This window comes from Rhinatrema bivittatum, chromosome 2, assembly GCF_901001135.1.
Source record: "Rhinatrema bivittatum chromosome 2, aRhiBiv1.1, whole genome shotgun sequence".
Lineage (NCBI taxonomy): Eukaryota > Metazoa > Chordata > Amphibia > Gymnophiona > Rhinatrematidae > Rhinatrema > Rhinatrema bivittatum.
Genome location: NC_042616.1, coordinates 727916413 through 727935001, shown reverse-complemented (window position 1 = coordinate 727935001; position 18589 = coordinate 727916413). Strand labels below are relative to the sequence as shown.

General features: G+C 41.1%; 1 protein-coding gene across 1 annotated transcript in view; it reads right to left on the bottom strand.

Annotated features, from left to right (window-relative positions):
- Positions 1-18589, bottom strand: part of LOC115085620 (regulating synaptic membrane exocytosis protein 2-like) — a 914496-nt gene that overhangs the window by 478561 nt on the left and 417346 nt on the right. Inside the window, exons 16-17 of the mRNA XM_029591858.1 lie at positions 3249-3428; positions 2226-2335 (exon numbers count right to left, since the gene is read on the bottom strand). Coding sequence (XP_029447718.1) covers positions 2226-2335; positions 3249-3428 — 290 coding nt within the window. The remainder of the gene's footprint in view (positions 1-2225; positions 2336-3248; positions 3429-18589) is intronic.

Here is an 18589-nt window from a genome sequence, read left to right as displayed (position 1 = left end):
TAGTTAATGAATTGTTTTGCATAATTTTACAACTGTTTCCCATTAATTATAAATTTACAGAAAATAAAATTTTGCATATGTAAAACTACATGCAAAAAAATAGCTATTTGCAAAGTAAAAAACTACATTTGTTTATGCGAAAATGGCAAATAGCGTGTGACCTTTACGCAGTTTTGCGCTGTTTAGTATATCAGCCTAATAAAATGTAAGAGAGCACATATTAAGGTGACTACAAACATTTAGAAAACAAGAAAAAAGTTCTCAATGTAGTAATTAAATGGATGGACCTAAAGACAAAAAACAACTCTTTATGAGAGGGAGAGATCACTATCTCTAGCACACACACCCTCAACAACATAAACACAGACTGCAATTGATATCATTTGGTTAAGTAAAAAAGTCAATGCAGAGGCTGTTAAAGATCATGTCATAAAATTTTCCCCCTTTGTAGGAGGATCATATTTTAAGTGCCACAAACTTGAAGTCTACATTTCTTTGTATAGTTTTAAAGTAGCGGTACTAGAAATCAACTTTTTTTTTAAGAAGACAGTTTACAGATAAAACAAGTTGAATCAATAAATTTCTTTTCCTTCTGATTTGCATTCTATTTTGAGAAGATAGTAAAGTTTTGGCATCTGAATTTAAATAAAATTTAAAAAATCAGAGCCATTTTTAATTTGGGTTGAAGCTGACTGATTTTTCAAATATTTTGTTTTATTTCTTTTTTTGTAACTGTATTTTAGTATTGTTTATATATTGTGAATGTGATTATTATAAACTTCCCTGACAACATTCTTATAGGGAATGGTAAATAAGACTTAAAATAAATACATCAATAGAGTACATTTGAATTATATATTAACATATCCAACCTGGATTCAATCCAAGTCAGAGGAGCTTTACCTACCCTAATCATAATGTAGGCATCACATGGATACCTATAAAGTACTAACAGAGAATGACGTATAATGTCTGGTCTTAGGGAACATGATTTTCCAAGCCAGAGGTCATAGCATAGCATATACTTTATTTTAAAAACAAAATTTAACAAATAAAGTATATTAGGATAAAAAAGGAACTATGAAATTGATCGATTAGACAATAAAGCCAAGATATAGGCAAGGTGATGTTTTGAGGAATCTTCTAGCACTGTTACTATAAAAGCTATGAGCAGAAATGCAACACAAATAAGAAAAGGTGCATCTGCAGAAGAGTCACCAGCGCTTCCCTAGGCAATAATGTAAACATCAATTGCAGCTGGGTTTATTTTTTGCTGACACAGCCCCCAAACAAGGCTTTCAGCACAAAACAAACCATCCTTTAGGTACAGACCTTCATAAAGCTCTAGCTCCTTGTCTCCATTTTCTAGGAAGAACAATAATAATAATAATAATAATAATAATAAAATCATAAAAAGAGCGAAAACAACACTTTTGTAAAATGCACAGAATGCATCTTCATAAGCAACGTAAGTACAGCAGTGCTGAAGAAAGATTTCACAAATTACAGTTAAACTAATTTTCAGGGGTAGAATTAGAAACCATATTTATTGGCAAAGAAAATAATAATGTAGTAACCACAGAATTTGTGTTTGATTTCTTTGGAAATGTACTAAACAGGAAACTGTTTTTCATTGTACCACGTTACAAAATGTGAAGCTATAAATACTAGTACAAAATGGGTCACCAAACAACCCTTTTCTTGCTTTACTGAAATGGGACCCTTTTTTGGTCACCCCAGGTTCAATGTGGATAATTAACCGTACCTGCATGACCCAAATTATCCTCTGTATTTTTGAGAAACCATATTTGCATTTGTTGCTTTGCAGAATTAGAGTTAAAGATGATTTTCACATTTATTTCTCTTGAAGAGTTTCCAATAAAATGCAAGAGATGAGACGCACAGTAAAACTTTGTCAACCAGACGTTTAAAGTTACCATGTGCTAATGTAGTGTCTTGGGTGCAGCATGTTTATCCTGTTTAGATCAACTTATTGTCAGAACATAATAAAAAATTTAAGCATTTGCATATTCTGTATTATTTACATATTGTCTTGTAACTTCAAAAATAATCAGTGTCCATCCAACACTGAAATTAATTTATACAGTACAACAAATCTGCTGGCTATAACAGAAAGGTAGACAAAAAAATGTAAAGATAGCCATCAGCTTTTACAGCGCTCCTCAACTATATTAACTAGGGATGGTATTAAAGACAGCACTTACTTCTGTCCAGTGTCCCCTTAGGTGGAAGTTGTGGCAGCTGTCTGCCCCTGCGTCCTGCTAGTGGAGTGCTTGATGGACTTGTTTGGACAGACCCAGTTCGGGGGTGTGACCTATGAAACATATATTAAATGAAATACAGCAGTTAAAAGCCATAGTCATCTTCAGAAACCTCAGCATCTAATCAGATGGACAAAGAGCCACTGGTAAAATGTCGGCACCTTAGAGTATCTGTATATTTCTTTCATAAAGAATAAGATTTTGATTGGAAAAGCACGATATCTGATATGGATAAGCAAAGGTGTCTATGTGCATCTGTATTTACAAGCATATACTATCCCTCTGCCTGCAAAGAAACACACATTTACTCACAATCATCTCGCAATATGCATATATTATTCCACCAACTGAAACCTAAAATATACTATCTACAAGTGTTAACGTGTTGCCATGTTTCACAAAATCTTAAACTAGTTCAAATTAGCAGGACAGAGACCAGCTAAGTTTTTTTTTTTATCTAAGTCTACTCATATAATTTTAAGAATATATGCAATAATTTGTTAATAAAAAAAACAAGACAAATAAAATGGAAAATGTAATTGGAAAATCACAATGAACAGGCAAAGTTATAATAATCTGATAAAAACTTTTTAAGTCTATCACTTGATGTTATGGTGATTGTTCCATAAGTGATGTCTGATGAACACAAACAATTTTTCATTCTGTAAGAGAAAAGCATGATAAGTATGACGTGCTTTATGTGGAAAAATACCCAGGACGCCTGGTAAATGAGAAATCCCAAAACAAATGCAATTAAATTCTGTTAGTAAACAAAATACAATGGCAACCACACCATTATATCCAAAGAAGAATATAAGTAGTGTGTTGGCAATAAGAAGGTTAGTATCTGCTACTAGTGATCAGTCAACAATGGAAAGAGATACCAATTAGATACTGGGAAAATAAAATGAAAAAGTGATTTGGTGGGGCAAAAGGGAGATTAGTCTGATTGATTGTCTTTTTCACCTCGATAAGGCGGGTGAAGGAGGGGCAGATCTTCCAGTCATTAATGAAGGCATCGACCTCATGAGGTTCGAGTCAGGACGTTCAGAGGATCTGGAGCGGGAGTTGATCCGCTCTAGCACGGGACGCTGTTCTGTTGACCTGGATCTTTGATATGGCTGTCTATCTGCTGCTTCACAATTCCTGTAACGTTAGTCAAAAGCCACTCAGTTGACCTGTAACCCTTTTGGATTTAATTTTGCTGCACATTTTGTATCTATGATGTTGTACCTTTTAGCTGAGAAAATCTACTTTTAAAACAAAGTGAATGATGAATAGAATTCAAGGTCATAGAAGCTAAAGTTTGATAGTGCACATTTCTTTAAACCATTTTTCTGATTTAGTCTTTTAAGAATACTTGTGGTGGCTTTTTGTTTCCCTCTAAAAATCTTGAGTTAAACTATTTAAGACAGCAGGCCAACTATATTTTAATTCTTGTATTTTCTTACCAAAACTATTCAACACCATCATCTGTCTCCAGTATGGCTGCTGAATTATATAATGGTGTTAAAACTGCAGCAGTAGTCACACTATTTTTGTCAATTCTATCATCTTATAATACCATTTTGTTATATCATATCTAGTTCTTTTGATGGAACCGTGACCAGCTTAACAACCATAAGGCACACAGATCTTTCCAGAATCTATCATGTAAACTAGACATTCTTAAAGTCATATCCAGGTTAATGACAATATCAACACTGGCATCATTAACTTGAAATAAATGTAGCAAGTGACCGTAGATATGAAAAACAGATTTTTTTTTTCATTTAATCTGTTATGACATGCTGCTTCTTCAGAATATGACTCATGGAGCCACTATGGGATCCATATTCAGTTGCTGAGTGGCTAGATAAGTTAACTGGATACACCTATCCGGCTAACTTAACCAGGATATTCAGAAGTATGGCCCCACTGCTGAAAATACCTGGCTATCTTAAAAGTTAGCTGGATGAGCATATCAGGCTAACTTTAAACCTGCTGGCAGCATGGCCAGGGATAGCTGGTTAGGTTAACCGGCTAACTCCAAACATCAAATTTAACCGGCTAACTCTGCTCCTCCTTGGTATGCCTAACACATGCCCCAGAAATGTCCCCAACATATCCGTCTAAATTCTAGCTGGATAAAGAGATATCTGGCTAGAATTTAGCCAGATAGGTCACCAAATATCACAGCTAAGCCATTTAGATGGATAACTTTTCAGTTATCCATCTAAATGGCTTTTGAATATCTACCCCTATATGTTTTGTGGATGGTATATGCAAAATTGAAGAGTGGGTGAGTGCAATATAATATAAAGATTATTCACAGTATGGCACCAAGGAAGAAAATGGGTTATTAAATACCATGCAGAAGCATAGAAAATATTTTTACTTATGTCTAAACATTATTAAAAACTGCAGAACATCTTGAAACAATGACAAATTTAAAGGAACTTAAATAAAAGCAAGAAAGGTACGGTTATATTTTTCCAGTTTTGTTACATTGTTATTTTGAATGCTTTACATAATACACACAGCTCCTGATATTTATGTTAAACATATATCAGTTTAGCAAGGAATCCATAAAAAATGTACAGTAAAAGCAAAAGCCCATGTAGGAATCCTGTTAGTTCCCTACTAATACTGGATCAGGATTATACCATTTGAGTGTGTGGGTAGCCAGAGTTGGTGACTGTAGTGTTGATAGCTTCCTCATGTGGCAGCTAGCTATGGTAATGACCTCAGTGTTTTTCCAGAGAGATCACCATTTTACCTTTGTGGATCCTTTTGGCTTTTAAGGAAGTAGCATTTCTTAAGATGTTCATTTTTCTAATGCTTAACTTTAAACTCCATGGCTACTTTGGTTTTGGATGAGAGTTTCTTTCCACCCTCGCACACCACCTGTAACTTATTTGAATTTGGAGTGCTAAATCCTTTTTGGACTCGATTAGACTGTTTTGAGTTTTCTCTTCTAACTACTGGAAAAGGTTCTCTTCCTGCAAGTGGATGCTGAGGTCACCAGAATACAAGGAGAGGATGTCTTCCAGCCATCCTGAGAGAAAAGAGGAAGGAGAAAAGGAGAGGAAATGGACCACATAAATGACCCATGAATATCTACTGAAGATGAGAAGAAGGAAAAAGAGGTATCACCCTTGATACTACAAGAGGAAGGGGGAGGCAAAAGATTAAAAACTTTAAAACAAAATCAATCTACATTAGGAGGGAAGTATGACACTTGCCCTATATTCCAATGGGAGGGAAGAAATCAAGTAAATTAAAGAATGTAAAGAACTGCTTCAATTGAATTAACATCTGAAACTTAAGAAAGACTGTAAGAAGTCTCAAACATTCTAAAAGAACTTGTAACATTTTAAAAATGAAGTACACAGCTGTAAAGACTTTAATTCATCACTGCACCTTATCAGTAAAGAGAAATGTTGGAAACCACCAAACAACTCTCATGTGCCTTATTGAGTAGGACTTTATCATCCTCTAAGCCAAGATTATCAGTTTTTTGTTCAAGAGGCTTAACTATGGAAAAAGTAAAGAGCAATGTGAAGGCCTTGAAAATAAACATCCCCCCCCACCCCCCCATGCAGGAAACCCTGGAACATAAATATTGTGGAATAGCTACAGTGCTCTAAACAGAAGTATGAGAATTGGCCTCTGGAACTGTTATCCAGGTTCAAACATCACAGAGGTTATACCAGTGAATTGCTGAAATTTGCAAAGATTTTCATTTTTTGTTCCCCGGAAGGGGAGGCATCAGGGCGGCACCGGGGCGGACACCACAAAGACGTCTCTGATGGCGAAAAGATAAGGGCCCTTTTTGCCTCCAGATTTGCGCCCAATAGCACCACCTTTTACGATGGCGCTATTGGGTGCGAAAGCCAGCAGCGATCGCACCGCGGAGATGCGATCCCTGCCGGCTTTTGCAGGCCCGCCCCCCGCTTCGCCACCCTGCCCCTCGTTACCGCCGGATTTTCTAAGACCTTAGAAAATCCAAGCCTATGTCTTGAGGAGGTCCATATTCAAAAGCCATTTCATAGAAACATAGAAGTGACAGCAGAAGAAGACCAAACGGCCCATCCAGTCTGCCCATCAAGCTTTCAGACCTAATTGTTTTCATACTTATCTGTTACTCTGACTGCTGAAGTCAGGGCCCTTATTGGTAACTTTTTGGTTCCAATTCCCTTCCACCCCACCAAGTTATCCATCTAAATAGTAAGTTTTGCCATATTCAGCCACTTATCCAGCTAAATTATAGCTGGATAATAAAGAGGCATTCTGAGGAGCACCAACGTTATCTGGCTAACTTAGCCAAATCTGTTATATCTGTCTAAGTTAGTCAGAAAACCTGCCACTTAACTGCTAACTATGTTCCTCCCTGGAACACCTACCTCCTTCTCCAGGAGTGCCCCTGACTTATCCATCTAGAATTTAGCCGGATAAGCCTTTTAAATATGCAGCTAAGCCATTTAGATGGATAACTTTCCCATTATCCATCTAAATGGCTTTTGAATATTTGAATATCTATCCCATAGTTTTCAAAGAGAGACCATTTATGCTTTAAGGGTTGCAAAGGTGGAGAAACAAAGACTTTAGCACTAAATTAAGGTTCCATTGAAGAATTTATAGTCTTAAAAGGAAAGATAACCACTCCTCGAAGGAAAGGAACCAGATCTGGATGGGAGGCACAGAGACCCTTCACACTTTTCTCCTCTAACCAGAAATAACAGCACCTTGACTCTCATAGAATTCAAAGATGAAACTTTATCCAAACCTTGCTGAAGAAATGCTAAAATGGAAGAAATATCAACATGCCATGGAGAAATCATCCAATCCTTGCAACACACTTCGAAAAGATGCTAAACTCAAACTTATGCCAGAGACATATACTTATTATGGATCTTCAGCAAAGTAAAGATCACCAAGGAGGAAGATCTTTTTTTCATAAGTGATGACCTCTGAAGAGCCAAGCCATAAGTGAGAATGGAGATGGGTCCTCCTTGAAGATTGAACCCTGTACCAACACACATTTGGTTCCCAAGAACTGTAATGAAAGAGATATCTGATAAGATCTGTATACTAGACTGGAGCCACTAGTATACTGTTGTTGCGTCTGTCGGTCTCAGACGGCTTCGCCCCATATGCCTCACCTTATTCTCGGCTCCTTCCACTTACTTTGGGAAAATGGCTACCGCCGCGTCTGCAAGCCGCCCTCTCTGGCATCCCCGGAACGGCTATGGCGTTGCCTCCCGCCATGTTCCTCCCAAGGGCCTACTTGGGTGCACGCGCTCACGCTACCCACATCTTTATTCTGACTATGGCGCGAACCTCAGGGGCGTCCCCCTTGAGTGATGTCACAACATCCAGGTATTTAGCTTGCCCGCAATTGCTAGCTAATCGAGTTAGCAAAGACTGGATTGGACTGGATTTCGGATTGGACTCCTCCGGTCTACGCTGCTCTGCCGCTTCTGTGCAGCCACTGGAAGCTTTCCCTCTGCTCTTCAGGGTAACTACTAACCTGGGTACCCGCTCCTCGGGGGTCCTTCTTCTTCTTTCAGGTGCCTTACTGGGATCAGGTACTCGCTCCTCGAGGGCCTGCTCTCCCTGCCTCGGTGCCTGGAACCATCTACTTCTGCCTGGTGGAAACCTTCTACATCACAGCTACCATCTAGTGAGTAATCTAATTCTCAGTCTATCTCATCTTCAGCTTTGCTGTGCTGGGAACCCTACACCGGAACCTCCCTATACCAACTTGGTGAGAAGGGTCCCTCTGCTGAGGGTCCCTGGACTTCTACTTCAGAACCTGCTCACTACTTCCACCTCTGGTGACTTACATCTGCTGTTTAATAAAAGACAATTCAGTGTTTGTGCGTCCTGAGTCTAGCCCAGTACTGTAGCTCCATATGGGGCTCCTCCCTGTGGGCATGGTAATCTGCCACAGTATCTAAGAATCCACCCAAACACCTCAAAACCCTAACAACTGTATAGCTCTCTCTCTCTCATTTTCTCAGAGTCTTTCCTATCACAGGCCACATACAGCAGTTGTCCCTTCGATCACAGCTGAACTAATACATCTATTTCTTTGAATCCAGCTTCTCTGCATCAGCTGAAAAACCGGTGGATCTTGACATTCTTGTGAGTCATTATGAGGTCCACTTGAGGAAGATCCTATTGGTCCACTATTCTCTGAAATGCTAATTTACTCAGCTCCTATTCACTTGAATCCAGTAAATTTCTGTGAGAAAACTTGAATATTTTCCTGACAGGAAATATATTCTGGTGACAATCTATATAAGATTTTCCTCTGCCCAATGAAACAGAAGACTGATTTCTTCAGATAGTTCCTGAGTCTTCATGTTCCTCTATCTGTTTACATAGGCCACTGCTGTAGCATTATTGAAGAGTACCAGACTGCCTTTCTCTTGACCAAAGAAAGAAACCTCAACAGTACTAGCCAAATAGCCAGGTTTCCAATCTGTTGATAGACCAGGGGGCCTCCTGCTCGTTCTATAGCTTTTGTGTTACTTGATCCAGAAATGATCTCCCCAGCCTACTAGGCTTGCATCCAATTCAATTAATATCCAGAATGGGGACTCCAGACTCATTCCTCTCACCAGATTTTGATACTCTGTCCATTACACAAGACTCTCTCGCATTAAATCTGAAATAGGAAGTCAGCGTTCATGAACTTCGAATGTACTTGTAAAATTCTTTATTATGAATTTTTGCTTCCTCGGCAAGCCTCTTTTCAAATTCTCTCTTTTCCTTCTTTATCAATGCTTTGCATCTAATTTACCAATGCTTATGCTGTTTTCTGTTTCCTTCATTTGTGTCCCTTTTCCATTTCTTGAAAGATGTTCTTTTAGCTATTATAACCTGTCTCATCTCCCCTTTTAACCATGCCAGAAGTCATTTAGCCTTCCTTCCACCTAAACTATACTATAAGAAAAAAAGGCTTCCACATAAATCTTCAACATACATGAAGAAATGAGAAAAAGAGAGGGGTGGCAGACCAAAGGATCTATTTTTTTAAGCCAATATCTGAAAAACCCCTCTAAGGTTTGCCCAAGGGATAGGTCCCTGGGGCTGGAACCTCTCTATACTTGACCCTCTGGGACTGGGAGATTTTATATTAGAGCACACTACACTGAAAGAACCAGGTGCTAGGACCATATCTCACTATACTTGACCAAGTCCTCCCTGTAACTGTGAGGTTTTATGTTAGGGCAAGCTGCACTTGAAAAACCAGGTGCTTGCCCCAGAGATTAATGAAAAAAAGTACCCCTGTCTAATAATGAAAGGTTAGGAAGGCCAATAAAATCAAATCTGCTACATCACAGCATACTACCATCTGCTGGAGGACCTGAATAATACCGGGAGTTTTTTGGGCCTCACCAAACATAACAACCTAGGATGACATCTATGCTCTGCCTCCATGGGCTGGAGGCAAATGGGCTGTTACAGCAGCCCATTTGCCTGGGCTGCTGTAACAGGATATAAGGACACCATCCTTTTTCTTTGGAGGATGATCTTGTTGATTTTGTTAAGAATTTGTTTTTCTTGTAAAGAATTTGCTGGACCAGCATATGCATGGTTCAATCTATCTATTCAATATCCACACACTAATTAGTATACCCTACTCTCATTCATTATATTTAGGGTCCTTTGTTTTCAGTTTAAACTGATTTTCACCCATAAATGTCTGGATTTTTCCAAAGGTGACAACTCATTTTAACTGATATTCACCCTAATTTCAGGCTGATTAAAAAGCTGCTGCAGAGTTGCAGATGCAACATTTTTAGGTCTCTAGTCACTGTTGGCAACCAATGAGGGCTAAAACATATGCTATCTTTCAAGTCCCACCTCCCGCCAATGAAAGTGCTCACCCTCCAGTACCATCCATATAATGATTCAAGTCCCAACTCTTCACCCCCCAAGCAGCCAAAGTGCCTGCCCTCTGGTGCTGCGAATGAATTTGAAGCAGGTCCTGTCCACTAGAAGCACTTCCCAGCATGCTCCCTTGCCCTGCAAAAAAAGCAGAAATGCAGTGCTGCAGAGCACAGGAGCTTCAGTAAGCATGCTGGCGAAGGAAAGGAGAAGCCTGGAGCCACCACTGGTAAGGATGAATCTGTTGCAGTATGGGGAGGGGTGGGAAGTGGGAGAGGGAAATTCTTGGTGGCAGGGGTGGTGAGAGGAACATGCTAGGAAGGGGATGCAGATGCTACTTAGTGTGTGGGTGGGTAGGACAATCTGCTTACTATTTTATTGTCCTGGCTTCTGTCCTCCAAAATAAATTCCAATATTTACCCGGAAAAATAATGAATCTTTTTTCTCAAACTAATTTTCTTCTGTTATTATTCTTGTCATAATAATTCCTGATAAATTCCAGGGAAAAATAAAGTACAATAAAAAATGAAATTGAAGGTCCTTACTTATACTGCACCTCTCAGATGATGTAAACTCTTTGGGGCTCCTCCCAGTTGATTAGTATTTAACTGTACTGGATGTCCTGCAGTATCTTAACCACAGTATATGCACCTACTGTACACCATATCCACAGACAGAGATCTGGTTGAAGACATCCATAAGATAGGTAAGAAGGGAGAAGTGGTGATCGTTGGTGACTTTAATATGCCAGATGTAGACTGGAAAATCCCATCTGCAGAATCTAAAAATAGTAGAGCGATAGTGGATGCCATGCAAGTAACTTTGTTCAAACAAATGGTAATGGAACCCACGAGAGAAGGAACTATACTCGACTTAGTGCTCACTAATGGAAATAATATCTCTGATGTCCAGGTGGGCACCCACCTCAGCACCAGTGATCACCAAACGGTATGGTTTAATATCACTAAAAGAATATGGAAAAGAAGCACAAAGACCCGAGTTTTACAGTTCAAAAACACAGACTTTGAGGAAATGGGGATGTACCTAGAGGAAGAACTAAAAGGATGGGAGAACAAGAGAGATGTGGATCAGCAGTGGACCAATCTAAAAGGAGCAATCACCAAGGCAACTACTCTATATGTTAGAAATGTAAAGAAAAGCAAAAGAAAATTGAAACCTATCTGGTTCTCAAAGGAGGTGGCTGACAAAATTAAAGCTAAAAGAACAGCATTCAAGAAATATAAAAGATCCCAAAGGGAGGAGCACAAAGAAGAATATTTGATTCAACTGAGGGAAACAAAGAAATTAATCAAGTCAGCAAAAAGTCAAGCGGAAGAGAGGATTGCCAAGGAGATAAAAAATGGTGACAAAACATTTTTCAGATACATCAGCGAAAAGAGAAAAGTCCAAAGTGGTATACTGAAATTGAAAGGTGGAAATGATCAATGTGTGGAGAGAGACGAAGAAATGGCAGAAATATTAAATGAATACTTCAGCTCTGTGTTCACTAAAGAAAACCCTGGAGAAGGACCATCTCTACACAATAAGAAACTGGAGGGAAGTGGTATAGATGAAAATCCTTTTACAGTAGAAAATGTATGGGAAGAGCTAAAGAATCTGAAAGTGGACAAAGCCATGGGGTCTGATGGGATTCATCCAAGGATACTGAGGGAGCTCAGAGATGTGCTGGCGGGTCCACTGTGTGACCTGTTCAATAGATCCCTAGAAACGGGAGTGGTGCCGAGTGATTGGAGAAGAGCGGTGGTGGTCCCGCTTCACAAGAGTGGGAACAGAGAGGAGGCTGGTAACTACAGACCGGTAAGCCTCACTTTGGTGGTGGGAAAAGTAATGGAGTCACTGAGGAAAGAGAGAATAGTGAACTATCTACAGTCAGAAGAATTGATGGACCAGAGGCAGCATGGATTCACCAGGGGAAGATCCTGTCAGACAAATCTGATTGACTTTTTTGACTGGGTAACCAAGGAATTGGATCAAGGAAGAGCGCTCGATGTCATCTACTTGGATTTCAGCAAAGCTTTTGATACGGTTCCGCACAGGAGACTGGTGAATCAAACGAGAAGCTTAGGCGTGAGTGCCGAGGTGGTGAACTGGATTGCAAACTGGTTGACGGACAGAAGACAATGTGTGATGGTAAATGGAACTTTCTCTGAAGAGAGAGCGGTTTTAAGTGGTGTACCGCAAGGATCTGTGTTGGTACCGGTCCTGTTCAATATCTTTGTGAGCGACATTGCGGACGGGATAGAAGGTAAGGTTTGTCTTTTTGCGGATGACACTAAGATCTGCAACAGAGTGGACACGCCGGAAGGAGTGGAGAGAATGAGACAGGATTTAAGGAAACTGGAAGAGTGGTCGAAGATATGGCAGCTGAGATTCAATGCCAAGAAGTGCAAAGTCATGCATATGGGGAGTGGAAATCCGAATGAACTGTATTCGATGGGGGGTGAAAGGCTGATGTGCACGGAGCAGGAGAAAGACCTTGGGGTGATAGTGTCTAATGATATGAAGTCTGCGAAACAATGCGACAAGGCGATAGCAAAAGCCAGAAGAATGCTGGGCTGCACAGAGAGAGGAATATCAAGTAAGAAAAGGGAAGTGATTATCCCCTTGTACAGGTCCTTGGTGAGGCCTCACCTGGAGTACTGTGTTCAGCTCTGGAGACCGTATCTACAAAGAGACAAAGACAAGATGGAAGCGGTACAGAGAAGGGCGACCAGGAAGGTGGAGGGTCTTCATTGGATGACATACGAGGAGAGATTGAAGAATCTAAATATGTACTCCCTGGAGGAAAGGAGGAGCAGGGGTGATATGATTCAGACTTTCAGATACTTGAAAAACTTTAATGATCCAAAGACTACGACAAACCTTTTCCATCAGAAAAAAATCAGCAGAACCAGAGGTCACGAGCTGAGGCTCCAGGGAGGAAGACTAAGAACCAATGTCAGGAAGTATTTCTTCACGGAAAGGGTGGTGGATGCCTGGAATGCCCTTCCAGAGGAAGTGGTGAAGTCTAAAACTGTGAAGGACTTCAAAGGGGCGTGGGATAAACACTGTGGATCCATCAAGTCTAGAGGATGTGAATAAAGAGGAGGCAGCAAAACACTGCACGGAGCGGCAGTAGCCACAGAGGCATTCACGGAGCGGGATGCCAGTGGTTGGTGTTCCAACTTCACGGAGCGGAAGGATGGAAGGCTGCCATCTCCAAAAAAAACAAAAACAGGGGTGGGTAAGAGTATGGGGCAGGGGTGTGGCCTGCTTGTTGCTACCCCTAATTGAGTTGGATGTTCACTTGGATGCAGATCCGGCGCTGCTCTCTACATTGGTGGTGGGGTGGAGGGAAATTAGGGCTGGAGGGTACTGGAAGCCAATTGTAACAGGTGGGAGAGAGAAAAAGATAAAAAAAAAAGAAAAAAGGATTAAGTGCGTAGCTTGCTGGGCAGACTGGATGGGCCGTTCGGTCTTCTTCTGCTGTCATTTCTATGATTCTATATGTTTCTATGCTTCTATTTGAACCACTCTGTACCCTTTATTACTCTAATCCTATTGGAGAAGTGAGATAAAAACAGAAGTGAGGAAAAAGATCTGAAAATATTGTAATATTTTTTGTCACCTAGAGCTATGAAAGACAACTGAAGAAGCAAGAAAGCAAGGGGAAGGGAAATAGTGAATATGAAATAACCTTTCTTTTTTTTTTTAAAGTTTTTTTCAAAGATTTCCTCAATATTGTGTCCATAAGAAACTGCTTAGAACATAGAGCCCATAATCTACATGTTTGAAACAGGCTAGTTTTTAGGCTTTCTGTGATTAATGTCATTACAACTGGAAACAAAATTCTAATTAGTACCCAAAAGAATATCACCAATTGCCTCATAATACAGTGTCTTATAGTAAGCATAAATAGTATTCCATCTCTGAAAGAATGTATTCAGACATAACATCATTTTCTTTGGGGCTGCTAACTTTGCCTCACAGCTTGAAACGGGGTCATTAAAATGCATGCTTTCTCTTATACCCAATAATTGGTTTCATAAAATATAAGAAATTCCCAGACATGTTCAGAATAATACAAGTAACAAACTGCCAAAATCTAAAGTCCCAAACGGGCAAATGTACTACATGGAGACAAATCAAAGTAATTGTAAGCTGAAGACTGTGATACAAGGAAATATATCTCGGGGGAGAACTACAACAAGCCTGATGCAGACCCATGAAGATTAGCTTACATTTTATTTAGCTTCTGAATGAGATGTATGACCTGCCACAGCATCCACTTTCTCACTTTATAACATTGTAGATAAGGCAAAAATATATCTATGCTGTAGCTCTGCAATACTTAAACTAAACATTTATAGAAAATATGTAATCTTCATATTTAGGCCATCTTAGTATTTCTTTCCACATCTGTCAAATGAATATGATTTATAAGAAAATTACAAATCTTTTAATTGGAAACAATCTATAACAAATTAAAAAGTTAAAACCCACCATCTGTTAGATAGACATTATAAATATTTGAATTCTTGAATATGTACTAGTGTATGACAACACTGAATGCCAACAATGAATGCCGGCAGCTCTGTCTTTTGTAATTTGTTAAAGCACACAAGAAAATGTTATTAATAGAAAAGGCATAACAACCCTGAAAACACAGAGGGAAATTTTCAAACACATTTCAGTACATGTGGAAATGGTTTTTTTTTTTGGAAACTGCCCACCCTCTATATAGTGGATGCCATTGGAAGTGTAATTTTACCCACATCTGCGGATGGTGTTCTAAGAGGTGGGAATTGAAAAAATATGTGCATTTTTTTTAATTTTCAAAAGTATGGCATTTGTTTTACTAAAAAAAATATCCATGTATAAGGATGCCACAACAGTGCCCTTACTATTGACTTTAGAGTATCCATGGACACTGGTAGATGAGGTAACAGGAAACAGGAGTGCTGCAGTGTGTCTGACACTCTCCAGTGGGTGGGAAGGGTCTTTCTGCAATAGGGGTTTAACACAACTAATGAGCCTTTTGGCTCTAGGTTCTTCTGGGGGGGCTCTTTCTAAGGAAGAAGACCGTCTTTCATGTATCCTGTCCTAAGAAAGTGGCCCAAAGGTAGGGTTCTCAGGCCCTTAGGATCAGAGAGATTTGACCTGGTGTCCAAGAATAGACTGCTGAGATATTAAAAAAAAAAAAAAAGAGAAGAGGTCTCAAGGAAGAGGGGACTTAGTCCCATTCTCCCTTTCTGTCTGAGAGAGATTTCTTCAATGTGTTGGATACACAGGATTTTCTTTGTGGGGAAATAGAGGGAAGACTGCCTTGCAGGGAGAAGGTCCCATACAGCTGCTGTTTAAGTGAAAGCATGAGCATATGAATTCCAGTGTCCTACTGTGAAGGAGTCTGCATCCAGTTTGCAGGTATCATTGTGGAAGTGCCCATGGAAGGTCTCTTGTGAGGTGTAATTACTATCAAGGAGTGCAGTTTGCCAATGAATGTATCTGTTATTTTAATTCTGAAACTTTATTTTCTGTATGGATATGCACTATTCCCAAGTATGATTTATTTTTAAGTAACAGCAACCTCGTGCTTCTGTGGTTTCTTTTACTGTATGTCAGAAATCCTAAGGGCTTTGAAAGACTTTATTCTTTCCCTCCTGCCAAGAAAAGAACCTGGGATCATGGAGTGCATATTTGGCCCATCAATCTCCAGTGAGTCTCTAAGCCCAGTTAGCTTGTGGGAAAAGGGTCACATGTGCAAAAAGGGGGTGCAAGGGTGTGCAAATATTTATTTTCCTGGGCAATTTTCAAAGTAAAAGAGAATATGAGCAAATTCCATAGGTAAAAATTACCTGTAGATTTTGAAGACATGCAGGCAAGTTTGAAAATTGCCCTCACAATATTGAACTAACAAGTTAAACAAACATTTACCCCAGAGGCCAAGAAAGAAGCTAATACTCAAAAAGAGGACTGAAACAGGAGAAAATAAATATCCATATCATAGGTGAGGATATTTTCTAACTCCTTCATGTTCTAAAAATTAAAACTGATTTTTTTATAGAATAAATTTCAAAACAATTAGTATCTGAGGACAGTAAGATATTGCTAGCATAACTCAAAGCCATATTTACATATTTTTATATGTATAACATTTTTGGCCTCATTCAATCATTACATCTAAAATAATAAAGCTAGTGTTTTATTTAGTTTCATTTGCTTTAAAACTTATGCAAGGCATGTTGTGATTCTGCTTGTGAGATAGGCCCACAAGCAGCCTCTCACCTTCCCGTGGCCGGGAAGCCGCCACTGCTGATGATAACTGCTGCCTGCTCTCCTCGCGGCCTGGAGGACGCCACCATCTCTGCTACCTCTTGCGGACCGAGCGCCGCCCTGTCCGCTCTTGCGGCCTGAAGGCCGCCACCGATCCAGCCACTCTCGCGCGGCCTGGGTGCCGCCTCCACTTGCTGTTCGTGGCTAGGCCACCGCTGACACTCCTCTTCTGCGGCCTGGAGGCCGCCACCAAACTCCGCTGTTCTTCTTCTCTTCTGTTCTTCTTCCTGGAGGCCGCCCTGAAGCTCCTCATCATGTGGCCAGGAGGCCGCTGCCATCCATGTCCTCTTCCACGGCCAGGAGGCCACCCTGGTGCTCTTCTTCATGTGGCAGGGGGCCGCCATCATCTTCCTGCTTTGCGGCAGGGAGCCGCTCATGTTGAGGCCTACTTCCTCCTTGCGGCATGGACACCGCTCTCCAAGGTCCTGCTTTCTTCCTCTAGGCATGCGGCTCCGCTCTTCTCTCCATTTAAAGGGCCAGCAGTGGGCAGGTCTCTGAGCTCCTCCTGTTGACGTTTCCAAGGCGTTTCCACTTCAGCCCTATAAAGAGGGCCTTCCTTCAGTCAGTCTTTGCCTTCGCAAGGAGCCAGTCATGGAGTTGGATTGCTTCTGGATCCTCTGTTCCAGCTCTTTATTCCAGGAGACCTCTGTGATCCTTCCTCGCTTCTTCAAGGCACTCTGTTCTTTGTTGGTGTTCCTTGTCTTCATTTGTGGTTCCTTAACCTTCGTCTTCATCTTCATTCCATGTCATGGTCTCTCATCATATCCCATCTCCTTGTCTCTAGATGTACAGATCTCCTTGTCTCCAGATGTTCAGATGTCCTTGTTTCTAGATGTTCCTGTCTTCGGTTGTCTTCATCTTCTGATGGAGTCTCCAGATGTTCCTTGTTCTGATGTCCCCGGTCCAGAAATAACTGATGTTCCATGCTTTATGCTCCAAACGTTCCTGATGTCCTCATCTCCAGAGGTCCCTCATTTTCAGAAGCCTTAGATGTCCAGACGCCATGATGTCCTGGTGTCCAGAGGTACATGTGTCCTGTTGTATCTGATGCCCTACATTCCAGTTCTGATGTTCCCAAGTTCCAAGGCCTGATCCTGATGTTCCGAGTTCCAAGTTCCGAGTCCTGATCCTGATGTCCTTTGACCAATTATGATCCTGAAGTACCGCTAGTTCCTAGCTCTGGATTCAGCTTTGCCTTGCCCTGGACCTTGTCGCCAGCTGACCTTCCTGGGAGTAAATTCGTATCTATCCAGTGTCCGTTTCCGGTGGCTGGAGCCCTCTTCTGGTTGGATCCTTCCTCGAGCACTACCCGGATGCCTGCTTCTGTCCTCGACCTAGATCCTGAGTCTTTATCTTTGTCTGAGTATCCTGAGTCTTCGTTCTCGTCTGAGGATCCGGAGTCCTCATCTGACTTCCTTGAGTCCACATCTGAGCATCCTGTAGTTCCATCCATGACTGAGCATCTTGCATCCAAGTTCCAAGCATCCTTGTCTCATCCATATTCCAAGCGTCCTTGTCTCATCTGAGTTCCAAGTTCCAAGCGTCCTTGGGCCTTATTTTCTAAGGCTATCGCAGGCTTGAGCTAACAGCACAAGCCTGCGATAGCTAGCGAAGGTAGCGTACGCCTGCGCTACCTACATCGGGGCGGAGTCAGCCCCGGATGAGTCGGGGCGTCACCGGGGCTGACTCTGCGAGGATGGCGTGGACAGCGAAAAGGTAAGGAGCCTTTTCGCTGCCTATTTTGCGCCCAATAACTACACCTTCTATGGAGTAGTTATTGGGCGCGATGCTGGCAGCGATCGCACCGCGGAGGTGTGATCGCTGCTGGCTAGCGCAGGACCGCCCCCCTGTTTCGGCCCCCCCACCCCTCATTACCGCATTTTTCTAAAGTACCGCAGGCCTGCGATACTTTAGAAAATGAGGCCCCTTGTCTCGTCTGAGTTCCAAGTTCCAAGTACCCTTGTCTTGTTCAAGTCTTCAAGCCTTGTCCAAGATTCCGAGTTCCAGTCTTGTTCCAAGTTCCAGTACCATCGCCTGTCCTCGACCTTTGTTCATCCTGTCGCATCTGCCGCTCCCAAGTGGCAGGTCCGAAA